General features: G+C 40.4%; 1 protein-coding gene across 1 annotated transcript in view; it reads left to right on the forward strand.

Moving 5' to 3' along the window:
* emilin2b (elastin microfibril interfacer 2b) overlaps positions 1–22,954 on the forward strand; it is an 83,142-nt gene that overhangs the window by 18,550 nt on the left and 41,638 nt on the right. Inside the window, exon 4 of the mRNA XM_060823605.1 lies at positions 1,228–3,168. Within this exon, the coding sequence (XP_060679588.1) occupies positions 1,228–3,168 (1,941 nt within the window). The remainder of the gene's footprint in view (positions 1–1,227; positions 3,169–22,954) is intronic.

Below are 22,954 nucleotides of genomic sequence, written 5' to 3' on the forward strand. Positions count from 1 at the left end.
CGACTTGTCTATACTTTTCCCTGCATCTAATTTGTCCAGCCTTGTCAGAATTTTAGACATTTCAGTCAGATTCCCTCTCATTCCTTTGAAACTCGAGTGAATTGTCACCAATACATAGAAACAAAGGATTAGGCAATTTGGTCCTTCCAAGCCTGCTGCGGTATTCATTATGTTTGTGGCTGATCATTCAACTCAATAGCCTCTTCCTGCTTTTCCCACTTATTCTTTTAGTACACTGTGGGTAAAATTGGTTTGTTGCATCTTTTCCAGAAAGATGCACTGACATTACGTTTGAGCATACTCTTCACCATCCAAATAATTCATGAAATTGAGGGATATGAAAAGTGAGGTTGAACTGGATTAACAATGAAAAATCTTTTAGTACAATAAGTTGTTAGGACCTGACTGCATTCACCTGGAAGTGTGGTGAAGGCAGTTAGAATCAGGACTTTCAAAAGGATAAGGATTTGAACAGAAGATAATTGCAGAGCGATGGGAAAGGAGATGAAAGTTGAGGGGAGGGGGCTAGTCGAGTCGCTGTTTCAGAGATCCAGTACTGTCAATAGACCAAATGTCTATTCTATATAGAGATATCACATGTAATTCTATTTTTTACAGGTCACTTGTGAAACCCCATTTTGTTGGAACAGCTTGTGAAAAGGACATTGTACAATGTATATTTCTTGTAGATATATTTTAATACATTAGTCCAATTTAGTTAAATTTCTCTTAACAATATTCTTTCAACCTTCTTAACATTTCTGAACTACCAAGGCTAGATTGCAGAAAAAGGAATCATTGTCATCACTTGAATATTGGCAGTATTGATTAAGGGTATACATGGGAATTGTAGATAATCAAATGTTTAAGATTCACTCTAGAAAATGGAGAAGTGAGAAGAAATTGAATCGTGATTAAATGTAAAATTGCAGCATTGACATTTAATTGGATTTGATTATTGTATTTGGAAATTGAAACACTTCCATGGTGTTCTTATTGTGGACAAGATTTTTTTGGATGGCTATTTGGTATTGATCGTAAGAGATGTCACATTATAATTCTGCTACAATTGTAATTAGCAGACTAAAAATGAGATTTATTATGTATTATACATGGTTTTATATATTTAAAAATCAAATTTGAAAATATTTTCTTTGACTATTTTTGTGTCTGTACAGTTAAGAGTACAGTAGATAGCATAATGTTAACTAATGTTGCTTTTTTAAGTCCCCAAATCTACAGATAGCCAAGTTCATAAACTGCCGTCGACTGATGCTCAAGGCCAAAAAATTCAACAGTTGGAATATGAGGTACAGCGCCTTAACCAGGTTCTGGAAAAAATGCAGACTTCAGTAACAGGATTGAGTGACAATCTGAGGCATAGTGTCCAGGAAGATACCAGTAAAATGGTTGCAACATTATTGAGTAACCTGAGACTGCCGAGCAGTGCTGTTGGCTTTGAAACTTCCCACATTCCAGTCGTCCATGAGAATGGAGACACACTCTATCAATCAGCAATGGGTGAGGTGATGTCTGAACTCACAGAGGTGAAGGATACATTGAAGGCCAAGGGTGATATGCTAGATGAGCTACACGGAATGGTTACTGGACATAATGGACAGTTGAAGAAGCTCATGGAAGCTGTCCAAGCACCTGTTTCTACTTATTCTCCATTTTCCAATGGAGACTTTTATCAGTCTTATATTGATAGTAAAATTGAAACTCTCAAGAAAGAGTTAATGATAGGTATTGATGAGAAATTTGCAGATCTGAAAAATTCCTGTGAGTATAAGTTAATGTCACTAAAAGAGCAATGTGAAGAAAATGAATCAAACTATGAACATGTAGAAGAATTGCTCCATGAAAAAGAAGCTGGACTGAGAGAGGAGATCAGTAACCTACGAAATCATCTTCTACAATCACCTGGGTACTTCAACTGCTGTTCTCACATAGCCACTTTAAGACAGCAACTCAACAACATGGACCGAAAGGTGTACAGAATTGCTGATGCTAACAGGCTTTTGAATGCCAGATTGGATAATGAATTAGAACGTTTCACTACTCTTAATCTGGAAGATATTTTTAGTGAGAGGTTAGAGGAAATTGAATCTAGAATAAATGTTACAGAGAAAAATGCTGAGGAGCATTGCTTTTATATCGAATATACTCTTAGAGAACTCATTGAACATGAAGTTGATGGTGTCAAAGAACTTGTAAAAGAGAGAGTACAATTCTTAGAAACAAAACATAACAATGATTTTGCATTAATTAGCAACATAACTTTAACTGGTGCAAGAGATGGTGAACAGGAATCAATACAGCGAAGTGATCTGAATTTCAGTACTGATCACATCAATAAAGTGATGGATTATGTTGAGGTTAGGTTGCATAATTTAGAATATTTATGCCAGACTGATTGTGCCTCTGTAACAAAAGAGATGAAGGACATCAAAGTGGATTTAGAAACATGCAAACATGACAACAAACAATTATTGCAAAAAACAGAACAAAACTTAATTGTCCTTAATGCTCTGAATGATACAGTTCGTGAAGGTCTCAAGATGATGGAAGAAAATGAAGACTTAGAGATGATACAAGGAGAAATCATCTCATTAAAAGTCAATGTAAATGCTATTGGAGAATCTGTTCAAGCACAGTGGGAAGGTCTGACAAGGAATAATGAAACACTCTTAACAGTCGAGTCCACCTTAACAAAGAAACAGGAAGAACTCCTGGATATGATTTACAAACTCCATGAAACAGATAAAAGTCTAAAATCCCAACTCCAGAATAATAATAGTAGTCAGTTAAATGAAATGAAGAAACAACTGGACCAATTAACAAGGCAGGTTACTCACGACATTGATAAATGTAAAGATCATGCTCAGGGGATCCAGAAAGAAGTCCACTATGTTGACAGCAGAGTGGCCCACATTGAGAATGTTTGCAGTAAACTAGACAATATTTCCACCAGTCTACAGAGAATTAAAGATGGTCTGAACAAACATGTCAGCAGTCTCTGGAACTGTGCCCATCAGATGAACGAAACTGTGAAATCACATTCCAATGAAATTGATTTGTTGAAAAGTGCTGTTCACCGATTTTCAAACCAAGGTCCAAAAATTGTTCAGAAGACAGACGTTGTGCTTCCTGTTCAGCCTGTTCCAGGTAAGATTCATTTACTTGACTATATACCATTTCTCATCACATTGCTTGAATTTCCCAGTATTTTGTTCTTTGTGAAGAATATATGAGGTTTTGAGTTGCATTAGATGTTCATCCATATCCTCACCTACCATATATCCAGTTGAAATATTGATCATTAATATGGTTTGATATTAATAAACTATGAGAAACACTGTACTATGGGTAATATGCTTTAAACTTTTATGCTATAATTGATGTGTGACCATCTATCATTATACCTACCAGGAACCACAAAATGTGCATGTACCAGTTTCTAACATTAGTATCGATTAAAAAAAAACTACATTGTGTTAATGTCCAACTCAAATTAGGAAAGATTAAATCTTTGATTATAGTACTTTTACACAGTCAAGCAGAAATATTCATAGTCCCACCGAGATCTAGCTCAATCTACATTTATTTATAATAGTACTCACCACTGCTTTCCCAACATCTATATTTTACATTGATGTCAAAGGAAGAAATGTATCTTAGCCAACTCTTAATTTTTTTAATGAAAACTTTTAAATATATGAGTCATGTCCAAGACTGACAGTAGTGGCCAAGTTAGTTACTTCTGAAAAAGAATGTACACACTTGAGCTTTTTTTCCTCGGCAATGTTTTGGGGTAGCTTCCTGTATCAAAGATGTGAAGTACAATTATAATTCTGCTGCTCATTGGGAACCAGCTAGTTAAAATCAGCTATAAATTTTAGCAGCCAAAGTGTTGCACCAATTCTACCACTTATGATTGTAGGCATGTTCTATTCAACCTGTTCAGAGACGTTATTAAATATGTCTGGAGCAAATGGGACTTGAACCTGGGCCGCCTCCTGGCTCAGATGCAGTGCTCCCATTACACCGCACAGTCCTTTTAGCTTATGATTATAACCTGCTGGTGTGAAGAGGCAACAGAAACAACTTCAGAAGGTTAGCAGGGATCCCCTGATTAAGGCCTGCCAACTATTTTAACTCTGGGTTTAAGTAGGGAAAGGATTGTGAATCTCTGGAAAATCTACTTCCAGGAAGAAAACTCAAAGTTAGAAGAGGCCCAAAAAAGGAAGCGATTTTACAATTTTAATTTTCATTGTGGAGCCATGGAGTGCCTTATTCAAGTTCCACAATGAAGCTTAGGCCTTTGCTCCAAGTTCCTCTCTCTTCCTGAGTGCTCAAAATTGTTCCTTTGGCACCGGAGGCATCAATTCATCTGCCATTGTCCACCTAATGTTAACACCATGTCAATTTTAAGAGTATTATTATGATTTCAAAAGTAAATTCTGGCTAAAACAGTCAACATGGTTAACACTGGGAAAGTTAATATGCCTGATCTGAGGCTTTGGAATAATTGGACTATTGGGCAAGTTTGAAAAGCTGTTTGACTCCATGGAGAAGATGAAAACAAAAAAAAATTTCAGTGATGAAATCTGCAGGAGTACTGATTTTTGACATAAATATGGAAATAAGTGCTGACAAGCCAACGCCACACACATCTTACTAGTGAATAAAAAATGTATCAAGAGTCTGCAAAGAGATGAAAACAATATAAGTGATCAAAAGTTTGAAAAATTAAATTGCTGTTTGGAAACCTATCAGTGTAAGGGTGGATTGACCCGAACATGAAGGGCACAGACATATGTTCCTTGACCAAGTGTCTAAACCACCTCATGGAATTGTAACATGGTATGGCACAGAAGGAAGACATTTGGCCTATCAAGTCTGTGCTAATTCTTTTAAGAATAATCAAACACTTCTTCACTCTTTCTCTATATTCTTTTCTTAACCAATATTTATCGTATAACTTTTACAGCAATTGAATTTGTAATTGCAATCAGGCGAGCTTTCCAATTTCAAGCCCACATTGCTAAAAATATTTTCCTTAGTTATCTCTGACCCTTTGTCATGTCTAAAGTTAAAAATGCAGGGAGGTGCTTGTCAATGTAATCATCTTATGACAACAATTGCATGAAAAGTCAGAACAGCAAACCCGGGATGAAATCGATTCGGAGGTTGATAGCAGGTGCTGTTGTAAAACCTGGCACTAAAGTCAATGGGAACTTTGGGAGTGGTGAGGTACAGAATTCATGTGATTATACTGCATGGAGTTCATTACTTACATCATCCAAACATCTGTTGGAATGAATAAATCGTGACCATTTTGTAGCCTGCTGCAGTACAAAGCTTGCTTTCCAACCAGATGGTTGTTGGATAATGTCTCAATGGTGCTCGGATAATGTGGAACAAGTTTTTTTCCAGATCTTTTTAGGTTACAAGTGAACACCCCATGATGTAAGGCCTACATTTAGCCAGTAATATAATGATCTAATTCTACTTGAGTACACTTAGCTCAAACTTTGACGCTTCAAATAATTTTGACTTGTCCCTGAAATGGAGAAGAAAACAAAATAAAAAGTAGAAAGCGTGAAGTACCAAAATGCATTTTATAAACTTTATTAGCAAATGCATAAGAATTCTGTTCATAGTCCCTTAAACAATCTTGTTATGTGTGCAGTTCTATGGCTAATATTCAATTCCAATATTGACACCAGTATTTTATACATATCTGTATCTTACTTATGATACCATTAACCCAGGGCACGTTACTCCTGTCAAACATCTGATACTAATTACCTCAGAATCTCTTGTTATACTTCTTACAAGTTCCTTAAGATTAGCTTTCTTTTAACAAGATCTGAGCCACAGCTGTCTGAATAATGCATACTGCCGAGAAAGGCAATGTTTAGTGCTAACTTGACAGTGCACAAAACGTTACTGTACAACATACATATGTTACAACAAGCCAGACCTAATTTGCAACAGCTGCTGAAGATAGTAATAATGGGTTTCAATGTTTGAGTCCTTGCTTCAGTATTTGCATCACAACATAAAGAAGGTTCAGCTTAAAATTGTCCCATAACAGCTTGTATGTTGTCATTTAAAAGAGAAAGTGTTCAAATGATGAAATATAGGAAACACAAAAGTGCAAAGAGAACAAAAACATTTGTACACAATATAATAAACAATAAGAAAAGAGAAGTCTGAGGCTGGTACAGTTGAGAAGAGGAGCAAGTCAAATAGTGAAGGCAGGCAAGAGCAAGACAAAGAACAAGATAAGATTGATACATTAAACAACACTTATTTCATGCAAGCGGCTGACAGGTAATGCAGATGAACTCAGGGCATGGTTGTGAACATGGGACTGGGATATCATAGGTTTAATAGAAATTGGCTCAGTGAAGGGCAGGACTGGCAGCTTAGTGTTCCAGGATATAGCTGCTATAAGAAAGCTAGCAAGGGTGACAAGAGGAGGGTGAGGTGGGGGGTGGGGAGAGGGGGGAGGTGGAGTTGCATTTTTGGTTAGGGATGGTATTTTGGCTGTACTCTAGCAGAATATCCCTGAGTCTATATACTGTGAAGTTATTTGAGTGGAACTGAGAAACAAGAAAGGGATGATCACCTTATTGGGACTGTACTATAGACCCCTAAATAACCAGCGGGAAATTGAGAAGCAAATTTGTGAGGAGATCTCAGATATCTGCAAGATACAGTTGTAATTCTAGTGGATTTTTAACTTTCCAAACATAGACTGGGATTACCATAGTGTTAAGGGTCTGAATGGAGAGAAATTTAAGTGTGTACACAAAATTTTTCTGATTTGGTATGTACCTACTAGAGAAAGAGCAAAACCTGACCTTCTCTTGCGAAATAAGACAGGGCAGGTGACTGAGGAGTCAATGGGGGAGCAATTTGGGGCCAGTGATCATAATTCTGTTAGTTTTAAAATAGCTATGGAAAAAGATAGCCCTGATCTAAAAATTAAAGTTCTAACTTGGAATAAGGCCACTTTAACCAACAACTTTCAAAAATTGATTAGGAGAGGCTATTCGCAGGTAAAAGGGTGTTTGGAAAGTGGGAGGCCTTCTAAAGTGAATAGCAAGAGTCCAGTGGCAGTATGTTAATATGAGGGCAAGGTTAGTATTAACATCATAGATATCATTGGACCCCTACACTGTGGAAGCAGGCCATTCGGCCCATCAAGTCAACACCATTTTCAAAGAGCATCACACCCAGACTCACCCCCCTACCATGTCCCCGAAACCCTGCATTTGCCATGGCTAATGCACCTAACCTACACATAACTTGGACACTTTGGGAAATTTAGCATGGTCAATCCACCTAATCTGCACAACTTTGGACTGTAGGAGGAAACTGGACACCCAGAGGAAACCTACGCAGACACGGGGAGAATGAGCAAAGTCCACACAGACAGTCACCCAAGGCTGAAATCAAACCCAAGTGGCTGGTGCTGTGAGGCAGCAGTGCTAACCACTGAGACACCATGCAACATGTGAGGTTTATGGATACTGGATGACGAGAGAAATTGAGGTTCTGTCCAAAAAAAAGGAGGAGGAATGTGGTAGGTACAGACAGCTGGGAATCCCTAGAAGAGGATATGGAGTGTAGGATTATATTCAAGAGGGATATTAGGAGGGCAAAAAGGGGACATGAAATAGCTTTGACAAATAGGGTTAAGGAGAATCCACAGAGATTCTATAAATACATTAAGAGCAAAAGAGTAACTAGGGATACAGTAGGTCCCCTTAAAGATCAACAGGACTATCATGTGGGGAACTGGAGGAGATGAATAGATATAAATGAATGTTTTGTGTCAGTGTATCCTTTAGAGTGGAAATGGAAGCTAGAGAACTTGAAGCAATAAGATATCTTGAAAAGTGTCCATATTTCAGAGGAATAGGGGCTGGACATTTTAAAACACATAAAGGTGGATAAATCCCCAGAACCTGATCAGATGTACTCTATAGTTTGTTGGAAGTGAGGGAAGAGATTGCTGGGCCCCTTAAGGAAATATTTGTATCATTAATTTCCACAGATGAGGTGCCGGAAGGCTGGAGCTTTGCTAACTTTGGCCATTATTTAAGGATGGTGGTAAGGAAAAGCTGGTGAGCCTGATGTCAGTGGTGGATAAGTTGTTGGAAGGAATTCTGAGGGACAGGATTTACATGTATTTGGAAAGGCAAGGGATAGTCAACATGGCTTTGTGCATGGGAAATCATGTCTCACTAACTTGATTGAGTTTTTTGAATAACTAACAAAGAAGACTGATGAAAGCAGTGAGATGGTCATTCTCTTCAGCAAGGCGTTCGACAACGTTCCGCATAGTTGACTGATTAGCAAAGTTAGATCATGTGGAATTCAGGGAGACTAGCCATTTGGATTCAAATTGGCACTAAGGTAGAAGACAAAGGTTAGTCATGGAGGGTTCTTTTTCAGAGCTGAAAATGTGTTGCTGGAAAAGCGCAGCAGGTCAGGCAGCATCCAAGGAACAGGAAATTCGACGTTTCGGGCATAAGCCTGATGAAAGGCTTATGCCCGAAACGTCGAATTTCCTGTTCCTTGGATGCTGCCTGACCTGCTGCGCTTTTCCAGCAACACATTTTCAGCTCTGATACTCCAGCATCTGCAGACCTCACTTTCTCCTCCAGGGTTCTTTTTCAGCTTGGAAGCCTATGACCAATGGTGTGTCATTAGGATCAGTGCTGGATCCACTGCTTTTTGTCATATATAATGAATGATTTGGATGTGAATAGAGAAGGAATAATTAGTGAGTTTGCAGACAACACCAAAATTGGTGGTGTAGTGAGAGTGAAGAGGGTTACCTCAGAGTCCAACGGGACCATGATCACATGGACCAATGGATCGAGGAGAGGCAAATGGAATTTAGTTTAGATAAATGTGAGGTCATGCATTTTTGAAAAGCAAATCAGGACTGGACTTGTACACTTGATGGTACGGTCCTAGAAAAGCACAGCAGTCAGGCAGCATCCAAGGAGCAGGAGAATCGACGTTTCAGACAATAGTCCTTCATCAGGAATGAACTGCCAGAGGTGCAATACCAACATATAAAAGGCATTTGGATGGGTACATGAATAGGAAGGTTTACAGGGATATGGGCCAAATGTTGGTAATTGGCACTGAATTAATTAAGGATATATGGTCAGCATGGATGAGTTGGACCGAAGGGTCTGTTTCCATGCAGTACATCTCTTTGACTCTGTACTAATCTGTTTTTGGTATGGCGGAAACAGTACTAGAAGACAGTCAGGAAAAGGGAATGGGGAATATAATAATAATATGCTTAATTTTTCAGTTTTAAAGAGGTCCTTATCCAAAACATGAACTTGTTGTTTTCTACACAGGTTGACCTTCTGCACGTTTCTAGCCTGTTTGGCTTCAGTATTTGGCTCTAAATTTACTGTTTGAATTCACTTGTGACTTATACGGAACTGGAATCTATGTTTGCTGCTGGTTCTCAGATGATAGGAACTGGGTCAAACAAAGGAAAGGCTCCAATTCCCAACCACCAAATATTTTGGAGCACTTTTAAAGCCAATGAAATACATTTTGAAGTGTAATTACTGCTGTAATGTACAACGCTCTGCAGCCAACATGCAGACAGTGAACTCCCCAAAACAGCAATGTAAGAATGACAAAGTGATTTTTTAAAAAACTGTTGCTCACAGAATAAATACTGGCCAGGTTACTGGCTGTAATTGCACCAGTATTCCTTGAAATAGATATACAGTCAGAGTAGTAGAATCATTTCTGGCACATAAGGAATTTATCAAGTTCATGCTAGATCTTTGTAGAGAAACCGAGCAAGTCCCATTTTCCTAGTCTCCCAAATAATTCGGGTGCTGTAAAGACTCAGCGTTGCTTCCATGCTTTTGTATTCAATGCTTCTATATATGAAACTGAAGGTACTGTCGGCTATCCCTGATGAAGGACTTTTGCCCGAAACGTTGATTTTTCTGCTGCTCGGATGCTGCCTGACCTGCTGTGCTTTTCTAGCACCACACTAACTAGACTCTGATCTCCAGCATCTGCAGTCCTCACTTTCGCCATACTACAGGCTTTGCTAACCAATATGTCCAGTCACGTTCAAAAGTCTATATGCCCACACCTTCCTCTGTTCCTGCACACTCTTTAGTGTATTAAATCTATATTGCCTAAAAACTCTGTAAAAAAAAATTGTCTCACATTTCTCTGTATTAAATCTGTCCCTTCTGGGAGCATCTAAGATGGCGGCGATCTGAGAAGATCACACTGCAGAGCTTCACATCGCAGCAGGAGCAGGACGGTCCTTTAACCTGCCCAACCCAGGTCATCAGGATTTCTTGGGGCGTTGAAAAGATTGTGGAGCCCCAAGAAACATTTAAAAATTGGCTTACCTGTATTTTCAGCTGTCCAGAAATGCCTAAAAATGGAGAAGGAGCATCTGAGGCCGGGCCTGCAGCTCAGCCTGCAGCAGCCTCGGAGCTGATTAGTCTCCAGGACCTGGTGAACCAGCTCTCGAATCTCGCGAGATGTTGGGGAAACAGATTGAAGAGAAGCTGGCTCCAGTCTCTCTCATGCTGCAGACTTATGAGCAGCAGCTGGGAGACCTGGAGAAGAGGACGGATGAGGTGGAGCGTAGGGTCACAGTGGTGGAAGCTGATGCCAGTTCATTCAAGGAAGAGATCCAAGCCCTGAAGATGCAGGTTCATAATTTGCGTGACCAAATGGTTGGTCTTGAAAACAGGGGCAGGAGAAAAAACATTTGGATCATCGGTCTGCCTGAGGGTAAGGAAGGTGAGCAGCCTGCGGAATTTGTTGAAGATTGGCTTCCAAAATTCCTTGACTTGGAGATTGGCATGAGAGGATTGAAGATAGAGAGGGCTCATCGGGTCACAGTGAGGAGGTCGGGTCTGGGTCAACACCCTCGTCCTTTCCTGGTGCGGTTCCATCATTACCGAGATAAGGAGAGAGTCATGGAGGCTTCCAGACTCCAGAGGAAGGATCCAAAGGCCCTAATTTACAAGGGGTCTAAGATCATGTTTTTTCAGGACTTTTCAGTGGCGGTGATCCAGAAACGAAAATTGTATGATGGTGTCAAGAGAAGACTGAAGGAGCTTGGGATTCAATACTCCCTGAGATATCCGGCAGTGCTTCGGATCACCTTAGATGGATCCATGCATCTCTTTGACACATCGGAGAAGGCAAGAGACTTTGTGGACAAACTAACCTAAGTTAAACAATTGTAGTATGTATAAATATTGTTGCTTGGGTATGCGTTTATGATTCTGTAAAAGAACTGGAGGAAATCCGGTTGGAGCTTTATTTCTCCCCCCCTTTTTTTCCTCTATTTGGTTCAAACTATGTCTGGCAGTGGTTAAGATGTATATTTTAAATTTCTAAGTTAGGACATACCAAAGGATGGGTGGGGTATTTATTCCTTTTTTCTAAAAAAAAATAATTTTTTTATTCATATTGGTATTCTATGGGGTGTTTATTCTTTTTAGCTTGTGCTCGCAATGCGGCTCTAGCTAGGAGAAGTGAAGGTGGTTGAGATGGTTAGATGCCTATTTATGGGCAGTTCGGGAGGGGTAGTTGTCCCCTGCGGGTAGGGGGTGAGTTCCCCTACTCAGTGCTATTGGCGCTTTATATGTTGGTTTGTTTTCTGGTTTTTGTTGTTTTTTTTATTTTTAATAATTTTGTATGTTTGTTAAATGTAGTGGTTTTAGTTTATGTAGTTTTTATATTTGGTGGACCATGCAACACTAAGGCTCAGCAATTTGTGGTTTGGGTTCCTCCTCTCTGGAATTTAAATGTGATTGCAAAAGATTATGGCTAATGATTTGATTAAATGGTGTACCTGGAATATCAAGGGAAGTTACTCACCAATTAAGGGGAAGAAGGTACTCGAGTCTTAGAAAGGAGAAGGTGGATATTGCTTTGTTGCAGGAGATACATTTGGATGACAAGGAGGATCTGAAATTACAGCAGAATGGCTTTGACTGAGTTTATTTTTCATCATTTAATACCAGAAGTAGGGGAGTAGCTATATTGGTTAGGAAAAATCTCTCATTTAAATTGTTGGAATGTGTTAAAGACACATACAGGAGGTTTGTAATTCTTAAAGCCTTGATAAATGGTGAAGAATATGTTCTTTTAAATGTTTATTGTCCCCCAGCTCATCCTCTTAAATTCTTGGTAGATGCTTTTTCTAAACTAATAAGTCTCAAGTCTCAGCACATCATTAAAAGGGGGAGATTTTAACTGCCTCATGGACCCCACAGTAGACAGGTTGTCTAAAGGTCCCTCGATACCCTCTGCACAGAAGGAGAAGTGCCCCACAAACCATTACAGCGATTAGGGAAGGGTCTAGGAACCTAATATGTGATTCTAAAAAGATTAATGTGGTGTTCCAGAGATTCTACTCTTAAGTTATATCAGTCTGAGAATTCTGAGGAGGGGCAGGCCACAATGGAGTTCTTTTTTAGAGATCTGAAGATCCTGGGTATGACTCCCGAACAACAGTTCTTTCTCAATGCCCCATTATCAGAGCAAGAAGTGCAGAAAGCTGTGAGGCAGCTTCAGAGTGGACTTCCCAGTGTATTCTATAAGGAATTTATAAGTATACTGTCAGGCCCAATGCTGGATATGTTTAATGATTCATACAGTCATGATTGTCTCCCACCATCTCTGAGAGAGGCCAATATTTCACTTATCCTTTAAAAAGGGAAGGATCCGGAAGACTGTGCTTCATACAAGCCCATCTTGCTCTTAAATGTGGATTTTAAGATCCTCTCTAAGGCTCTTGCGTTAAGGCTGGAGACTGTGTTACTCTCTATTATTAAAGAGGATCAGACGGGCTTCATAAAGGGTCACAGATCCTCCAATAATGTTATTCAAGCATGCCAACAGCAGTCAATACAGGGATTGGTGATTTCTTTAGATGCAGAGAAGTCATTTGACCAAGTTGAGTGGCCGTACCTTTTCTATACTCTCGACCGGTTTCGTCTGGGTGAAGTTTTCATAAGATGGGTAAAGGTTCTCTACAGTGTACATCTCACTGCGATCATTACCAATGGGCTACGATCAAGCAATTTTAATATTTCTAGGGGCAGCTGGCAGGGCTGTCCCCTTTCACCATTACTTTTTACGTTGGTGATTGAACCATTGGCAGAGGCCATTCGTGGGGATCTCAATATATTAGCTCCAGAAGTGGGGTCAAAATTACTACATAAGATCTCACTGTATGCAGACGATGTTCTAATTAACTTGACAAATCCAGCAGTCTCAGTGCCTTGCCTGATACAATGCATTCACGCATTTGGTGCTTTTTCAGGGTATAAGATTAATTTTGCTAAATCAGAGGCTATGCCTATGGGTGGTCTTACGAAAGAGTTGGCTCTTGAGAGTGACTATAGATTCCCATTTAGGTGGTCACAGGGGGGGTTTGTGTATTTGGGCATATTCATTACTCCAATTCTGGATTGGCTGTTCAAAGCCAATTTTACTCAATTATTTGAAAAAATTAAACAAGGTCTCCAAAGATGGGAGGCACTTCCAGTCTCGTGGTTGGGTCAGATAGCGCTTATTAAGATGAATATTCTCCCTCGTTTGCTATACCCTATACGGATGCTCCCCTTGATTTTCAATAAACAAACACTCAGGAGACTGAACGGCTGGCACCATAAATGGCCCCTCATTAAATTAGCCAAACTGCAGTTGCCTCATAGATTGGGGGGGGCGGTAAACCTTCCGGACATTAAAAATTACCAATTAAGCTCGATTTAGACCTACGAGAGTGATTGGGTTTGTGGGGACCCTCTTTTAATATGGCTAGACATCGAAACCTCCCAGGAAAGATGCCCCCTTACCAGTTTGCTGTTTTTGGACAAGGTGAGGACAGTTAGGGAATATTGTCATAATCCAATAGTCATCAATACTGTTAAAGCATGGAGGGCAATTCGGCAATATTGGCAAAACATCTTTGTTTACACCTTAGTAGGTATGCTGGGTTTTCAACCGGGTGTGATAGATTCAGGACTTAAATGTTGGGCATCTAGGGGTATATCTTGCATGGGTGATTTATTTGAGGGAGATGTAATGATGTCCTTCAATCAGTGAGTACGGAAGTAAGAGTTACCTAATAGAGACCTCTTGCATTTTTTTTCAAGTTAGGGATTTAATTCAAAAAAAGACCACACTTTTGACTGATCCCTACAAATCTGACATAGAAAGAGGGGTACTAAGGGCTAATAGTACACTCTCTGTCAGTACCTTATATCACCAATTGGCGGGTGCCACCTCAGATGAGGCTGACGTGGGAGAGAGAGCTGGGTGTTGAAGTTTCTTCAGAGACATGGGAGGATATTTGGGAGAATGCAAGAAAGATATCAATTTGCAATAGGACCCATGCTTTACATTTAAAGATTCTCCACAGGGTCCATTTAGCCCCAGACCATTTGTCAAAATTTAAACCAGGGGTATCTTCAGCATGTCCCAAGTGCAAAGTCTGTCCGGGTACTCTTACCCATTGTCTTTGGTCTTGTGACAGGCTTCAAACATATTGGAGCGCTGTGGTGGGTGCAGTGGAGAGGATTTTAGGTGTAGGGGTGGAGAAGGACCCTATTTCTCTCCTTTTGGGCCGACCCATTATATTTCCTGCAGACGCACATAAGAATAAACTTTTCAATATTCTTACATTCTGTGCAAGGAAGAATATCTTGCTAGGTTGGATATCTGAAAAAAACCCCAGGCCTGTCGGGTTGGCGGAAGATTGTTATGGAGCATATTCCCTTGGATTTTCTCACAAATACGGTACACCACAAACCTGAGAATTTTTACAAGATATGGCAACCCTTTTTGAAAGACCTTGACACAGATTTATCTGCCACACTAACAAGGGCTTTTATATAGCCGTAATGATTGTGTTTCAGGAGTCCAATATTCAGGGAGGAGGAACTGTGAATGTATAAGTGCTTTGTTTGACTGGGCTGAGTTATTACTATTTGTTTGGTGTTAGGTATTTATTTATTTAGTTAAATAGCTAGTTTAGGTTTCTTTTTAATTTTATACTTCTCTATATATGTTTATACATTCGTATAGGAGGGTGGGTTGGGGAATTTTTTTTATTATTTGGGTTTAGTTTTGTACTATTTTTGTACTGTTTTGAATTGCATTGTTTTGTATTTGTTGTAATATTTAAAAATCTATTTTTTCTTAATGAAGAAAGTGTGAGTTAAAGTGTTCCACCACGGGGCGGTTGGGTTGGTTGGTGTGGGTGTCCCAGAGGTGTTCTCTGAAACATTCCGCAAGTAGGCGGCCAACGAACCCAACCGCACCGTGGCTGAACACTTCAACTTACCCTCCCACTCTGCCAAGTACATGCAGGTCCTTAGCCTCCTCCATTGCCAGACCATGGCAACACGACGCCTGGAGGAAGAGCGCCTCATCTTCCACCTAGGAACCCTCCAACCACAAGGGATGAATGCAGATTTCTCCAGCTTCCTCATTTCCCCTCCCCCCACCTTGTCTCAGTCCCAACCCTCGGACTCAGCACCGTCTTCTTGACCTGCAATCTTCTTCCCGACCTCTCCGCCCCCACCCCCTCTCCAGCCTATCACCCTCACCTTAACCTCCTTCCACCTATCGCATTCCCAATGCCCCTACCCCAAGTCCCTCCTGCCTATCTTTTATCTTAGCCTGCTTGATTCCTGAAGAAGGGCTTATGCCCGAAACATCGATTCTCCTGCTCCTTGGATGCTGCCTGACCTGCTGCGCTTTTCCAGCAACACATTTTTCAGCTCTGATCTCCAGCATCTGCAGTCCTCACTTTCTCCTGGAATGAGGAATGTTCTACTTAGCCAAACAAATCAACTTTCTCCAAATACCTGGACTTTGTTTTCCTGAAAATTGCATCAAGAAAATTAGCTACCACTGATGACAGATTAACTGGCCTGTAGTCACCAGAGGGAGTTTGATTTTCCACTCTGTAATCCTTTTGATGCCTGTGGGAAAATTATGGCAATCCCTCCTGTTATCGTCATTCCCATTTATAGTGTTAGACAGGGCAGAAACAGATCCTTTAGTCCAACTCATCTGTGCTGACCAGATATCCTAAATGAAGCTAGTCCCATGTGCCAGCATTTGGCCCATATCCCTCCAAATCCTTCTTATTCATATACCCATCCAGATGCCTTTTAAATGTTGTAATTGTACCAGCGTCCACCACTTCCTTTGGCAACATATTCCATACATGCATCACCCTTAGCATGAAAAAGTTGCCCCTTGAGTCTATTTTAAATCTTTCCCTCTCAATTCAACCCTCTAGTTTTGTACTTCCCCAACCCAGGGAAAAGACCTTGTCTATTCACCCTATCCATGCCCCTCATGATTTTATAAACTTCTATAAGGTCACCCCACAGCATCCGATGCTCCAGGGAAAAGAGCCTCAGCCTATTTAGGCCTAGGAACGTTCATCTAAACCTTTTCTGAAGCCATTCAAGTTTCACAATATCCTTCCTATAGCAGGGAGACCAGAATTGCACACAATATTCCAAAAGTAGCCTAACCAAAGTCCTGTAGAGGCGCAATATGACCTCCTAACTCCTATACTCAATGCACGAACCAATGAAGGCACACCAAACACCATCTTCATTATCCTGTGTCTCTCTGACTCCACCTTAAAGAAACTATGAACCTGCACTCCAAGGTCTCTTTGTTCAACAACACTCCCCAGGACCTTACGATTAAGTGTGTAAATCCTGCCCTAATTGATTTCTTTGAGAAGGTGACTAAGGAAGTGGACGAGGGTAAAGCAGTAGATGTTGTGTATATGGATTTTAGTAAGGCGTTCGATAAGGTTCCCCATGGTAGGCTAATGCTAAAACTTCGGAGGTATGGCATTGAGGATACATTAGAGGTTTGGATTAGGAATTGGCTGGCTGGAAGGAGACAGAGTGTAGTAGTTGATGGATTATGTTCATCTTGGAGCGCAGTTACTAGCAGTGTACCACAAGGATCTGTTTTGGGACCATTGCTTTTTGTTATCTTTATAAATGATCTAGAGGAAGGACTTGAAAGCTGGGTAAGCAAGTTTGCGGATGACATAAAAGTCGGTGGAGTTGTGGATAGTGAGGAAGGAAGTGGTAGGTTACAGCGGGATATAGATAAGTTGCAGAGCTGGGCGGAAATGTGGCAAATGGAATTCAATGTAGCTAAGTGCGAAGTCGTTCACTTTGGTAGGAATAACAAGATGATGGATTACTGGGCTAATGGTAGGCTACTTGGTAGTGTGGATGAGCAGAGGGATCTTGGTGTCCATGTACACAGATCTCTGAAAGTTGCCACCCAGGTAAATAGTGCTGTGAGGAAGGCATATGGTGTACTGGGCTTTATTGGCAGAGGAATTGAGTTCCGGAGTCCTGAGGTCATGTTGCAGTTGTATAAGACTCTGGTGAGGCCTCATCTGGAGTATTGTGTGCAGTTTTGGTCGCCATACTATAGGAAGGATGTGGAAGCTTTAGAACGAGTGCAGAGGAGGTTTACCAGGATGTTGCCTGGAATGGTAGGAAAATCTTATGAGGAAAGGCTGAGGCACTTGGGGCTGTTCTCATTGGAGAAGAGAAGGTTTAGGGGAGATCTGATAGAAGTGTATAAGATGATTAGGGGTTTAGATAGGGTAGATACTAAGAACCTTTTACCGCTAATGGAGTCAGGTGTTACTAGGGGACATAGCTTTAAATTAAGGGGTGGTAGGTATAGGACAGATGTTAGGGGTAGATTCTTCACACAGCGGGTTGTGAGTTCATGGAATGCCCTGCCCGTATCAGTGGTGAACTCTCCTTCTTTATGGTCATTTAAGCGGGCATTGGATAGGCATTTGGAAGTTATTGGGCTAGTATAGGTTAGGTAGGATTCGGTCGGTGCAACATCGAGGGCCGAAGGGCCTGTACTGCGCTGTATCCTTCTATGTTCTATGTTCTATAATGCAGCACCTCAAATTTAACTATAGATTCATAGAGATATACAGCATGGAAATAGACCCTTCAGTCCAACTTGTCAATGCCTACTAGATATCCCACCCCAAACTAGTCCATGCCGATTAGATATCCCACCCCAATCTAGTCCCAACTGCCAGCACCCTGCCCATATCCTTCCAAATCCTTCCTGTTCATGTACCCAACCCAATGCCTTTTAAAAGTAGCAATTGTACCAGCCTCCACCAATTCCTCTGGCAGCCCATCCCACACACGCACCACGCTGTACGTGAAAATGTTGCCCCTTAGGTCTCTTTTATATCTTTCCCCTCTCACCCTAAATCTGTGTTCTCTGGTTCTTGACGCCCCCAACCCAGATAAAAGACCTAGTCTATTTATCCTATCCATGCCCCTCATGATTTTATAAACCTCTATAAGGTCACCCCTCCAGCCTCCAATGCAACAGGGAAAACAGCCCCAGCCTATTCAGCCTCTCCCTATAGATCAAATCCTCCAGAGCTGGGAACATCCTTGTAAATCTTTTCTGAACCCTTTCAAGTTTCACAACATCCTTCCAATGGGAGGAAGACCAGAATTGCACATAATATTCCAAAAGTGGCCTAACCAATGTCCTGTACAGCCACAACATGACCTCCCAACTCCTGTACTCAATACTCTGACCAATAAAGGAAAGCCAACCAAATGCCTTCTTCACTATCCTATCTACCTGCGACTCCACTTTCAAGGAGCTATGAACCTGCATTCCAAGGTCTCTTTGTTCAGCAACACTCCCTAGGATCTTACCATTAAGTGTATAAGTCCTGCTAAGATTTGCTTTCCCAAAATGCAGCACCTGGCATTTATCTAAATTAAACTCCATCTGCCACTCCTCAGCCCATTGACCTTAAATGATTTATCTTGTATCCTTAGACAGTGACCCCTAGCTCTGGATTTCCAGCAGCATTGGGAACATGCTTGCTGCATTTAGCTTGTTAGAACATTTCTATGAGATGCCTCCTCGTTCTGCTGTCCTCCAGAAAATATAATCTCAACTGATTTAACCTCATTACACATTCAGTTCTGCCATCCCAGGAATCAGAAGAAATTGAGGACTGCAGATGTGGTCCTGATGAAGAGCTTCTACTCAAAAAGTTGACCCGCCTGCTCCTCGGATGCTGCCTGACTGTGCTTTTCCAGCATCATACATTTTGACTTTGATCCCATGAATCAATCTGGTAAATCTTCACTGTACTCTCTTTGAAACAAGAATAATCTTCCTCGAGGAGGAGACCAAAACTAATGTTGTCTCACTTGGGCACTGTATAATAGCAGCAAGACATTTTCACTCCTTTTCATGAATCCTCTCGCTATGAAGGCCAACATATGTTTTGCCTTCTTGACAGTCTGCTGTACCTGCATACTTACCTTCATTGACTGGTGTACAAACACACCCAGGTCTTGTTGCATATTCCCCTCCTTCAATTTAAAGCCATTCAGTTAATGATCTACTTTCCTATCAAAATGGATAATATCACACTCATCCAAACTATAATGCATCTGCCCTGCAGTTACCCACTCAGTTTATCTAAATCACATTTAAAGCATCCCTGCATCCTCCTCACAGCTTACTCACCCACCCAAAAACCTTCATAATGATAATGAAATACAAAATTTAGTAAAACTTGTTTTGATTAAGGACAGTTGGGAGAACCTGAACTGCTACATGTAGAAAAAAATATAAGCTGGTTCAAGCAGAACACAGAGCACTACTTTCATTAATAATTCTTTGGTATATTTTGAGATTGAAAGGACATTCGGTTTAGATCTCTTCAAAATTGAATTGGACACATTGTTCAGAGAATCATTTCATCAGTTACAATTTTTTTAGAATTGCAGGAAGAGATTTTAGATGAATATATGGTCTTTTTGGATACAATTTTCTGGCAGTATCCCATGAACCTATAAGTGTAAAACTTTATCGAGAGTTGTCAGCTGTCCCTTGACTCAAGAATTACCTGTACTCAGATTGCAGGTTTCTGCCGTGAATCTTTAGGATTTGCTTCCTATTCTTTCTTTCTCGGCCACCATTCTACCTCATCATGGAGATGCTGCAACTCAAAGTTTGATTCAATTTGATGGACAAGTTGTCCTCATTTTGAAAGATGGGCAGGAAGCTCCACTATCATTAATGTGAATGCTATTATGTTCAAGGAAAGTTACAGGCTGTCTTTAAAATGCCTTTCTTATCCATCCCTGAAATATTGGCCATGTGAAATTTGAGAAACAGTAAACAGCGGCTGACTGCCTTGAGCAAGACCACTATGTACACACCTTTATAATTACCCATTTCATTCTTATAATTCACTTCTAAAAGAAAAGAGTAGTTCAATGACAATGGAACAATGGACAAGAAATAATGCTAAATTAAACTCCGTCTGCCACTCCTCAGCTCATTGATCCATTTGATCAAGCTCCTAATGTACTCTGAAGTAACATTCTCCGCTGTCCACTACATTGCCAATTTTGCTGTCATCTGCAAACTTACCTCCTATGTTCACGTCTAAATCATTTATATAAATGACAAAAAGCAGTGGACCCAGCACCGATTCTTGTTGCACACCGCTGGTCACAGGCCTCCAGTTTGAAAAGCAATCTTCAACCACCACCCTCTGTATTCTACCTTCAAGTCAGTTCTATTTGTAAATGGCTAGTTCTCCCTGTGTTCCAGGTGATCTAACCTTGCTAACCAGTCTCCCATGAGGAACCTTCTCGAACACCTTACTGAAGTCAATATAGATCATGTCCACTGCTCTGCCCCTATCAATCTCTTCATTACTTCTTCGAAAAACTCAGTCATGTCTTTTAGATACACAGGGTGAAAGCCTTCTGGGCCAAGCGACCCCCCACCCATGCATAGCCAGTATTGTCAATTTATCATTCTAAATGTTCACATCTATTAATTACCTTTACATTCTTCACTTCTACTGGTATTTTGTCAGTTTCTTTCTCCTAAGTAAGTGCCACAACAAAGTACTCCTAAAGTTCTGAAGAAGGTTCATTGGACCTGAAATGCTAACTTGTTTACTCTCCACAGATGCTGCTAGACCTAAGTTTCTCCAGCAATTTCTGTTTTTGTTTTACTCCTAAAATATCTCAGCTTGCTGGGTGTTTCTAAGCACATTTTATCCTCTTTGTCCCTGAAAGGATGTATTGTACCCCTGACCACCAACTCTCCATTTATCTGTTAGTAGAAGGACTTTTATTGATTGATCCATGTCTTTGCCATTTTCTCATTCCCCATAATAAAGGCTCCACTCTATCCTATCAAAAGATCGATATTTCCATTAACTACATTCCTACATTTTACATACTTTTAAAAAAAGCTTTTGTAATTGGTTTTTATATTCTTAGCTCTCTTATTCCTTTTTTCCCCCTTTCTGCAACTATTTAGTGCATTTTTGCTTGTTTTTAATAATGCTCCTGAATCTCAGACTTACATTGTAGGCATCTTCCTTTAGTTTAATATTACATGTAACTTTCTCAGTGAGCTACAGATGGATATTTGTGTTGATTTTTGTTTTACTGTGGAATTATGGTGAAGATTTTGAATTTAAATGGTTCCCATTGTTTACTGATCACAATACCTTTAGTTGTAGCTTTAAACCTATGTGATTGATATTGTAATTTTAAGGCTATTATTTGGGACAAGAATATGTTCAAGCAAATCAAGACTGGGCACTTGAGAGTTACAGTGGACCATCAGCAGCAGCAAGTTATTCAACTGCAATCCGTAACCTCACAATGTGACATAAAAATGAAGTACAAAATCAGAAATTGCTGGAAAAATGCAGCAGGTCTTGACACATAGCATCTATGGAGAGAAAGTACAGTCAACGTTTTGGGTCCAGTGACCTTTCTTCAGAACTAAAAATGAGGTTTCAACCTGGTGAAGCTACAATACAAGGAGAAAGTGAGGACTGCAGATGCGCTGGAGATCAGAGCTGAAAAATGTATTGCTGGAAAAGCGCAGCAGGTCAGGCAGCATCAAAGGAGCAGGAGAATTGACGTTTCAGGCATAAGCCCTTCTTCAGGAAAAAGGGCTTATGCCCGAAACGTCGATTCTCCTCCTCCTTTGATGCTGCCTGACCTGCTGCGCTTTTCCAGCAACACTTTTTTAAGCTAAAATATAAGACTGTTACATAATCTGCACTAGACAGAGTGACAGAAAGCCTGTCCATAAATTTATGTTCAGTGGAGCTTAAGGACAGCCAAGGAGGTCCCTATGGAATGCTGTTTTCACAGCAAATGGGCTCTGTCAAAAAAGACAAAGCACAATTGCACAGTAAATATTTGAAAATGACTTTATTTTTCAAAATGTCCATATTTCACATTGTCCTGACCTTGTGTAGTAAAGATGTTGAATTGGAAATTGACTCCTGCAAAAGTCAGTAATCTATTTTTGTTTCGCACCCTGCCTTTGGATAAGTGCAATACAGTCCATTATGCTGTCAATGCAGTGCAACAATTTTTCTATGTTATTCTGCTGCAGTGAAAAATACCTAAGTACTCCTTTACAGTTTCAGCCAAGGTAGTGGGTGATGAATAGGTGATCATTCATCAGACTGTTCAGTGTCATAGACATCCCTCAGGTTCATCAGTTGACGAACGTGCAGCGTCTATAATTGTCTGTGGTGTCAGCTTTTAGCATATGGTGTCACCCACCTTGATGTAAGTGTCTGTGGTTGTCTTTGCAGGAGTTTCCATCCCCACTTCCCACAGCCAAACAAAAAAAAACCTGGTCTAATAACTATGATCCGAGACTTTGGTTATGCAACTTGGTGAAACATTACACTCAAATTTTCTATTGTTGGAATATTAATAAGTAACCAAGACAAAACAATAATACCAAAAATGTATTCGGACTTTGCTGAGAGTTTGGAAAA

This window comes from Hemiscyllium ocellatum, chromosome 4 (genome assembly GCF_020745735.1).
Source record: "Hemiscyllium ocellatum isolate sHemOce1 chromosome 4, sHemOce1.pat.X.cur, whole genome shotgun sequence".
Taxonomy (NCBI): Eukaryota; Metazoa; Chordata; class Chondrichthyes; order Orectolobiformes; family Hemiscylliidae; genus Hemiscyllium; species Hemiscyllium ocellatum.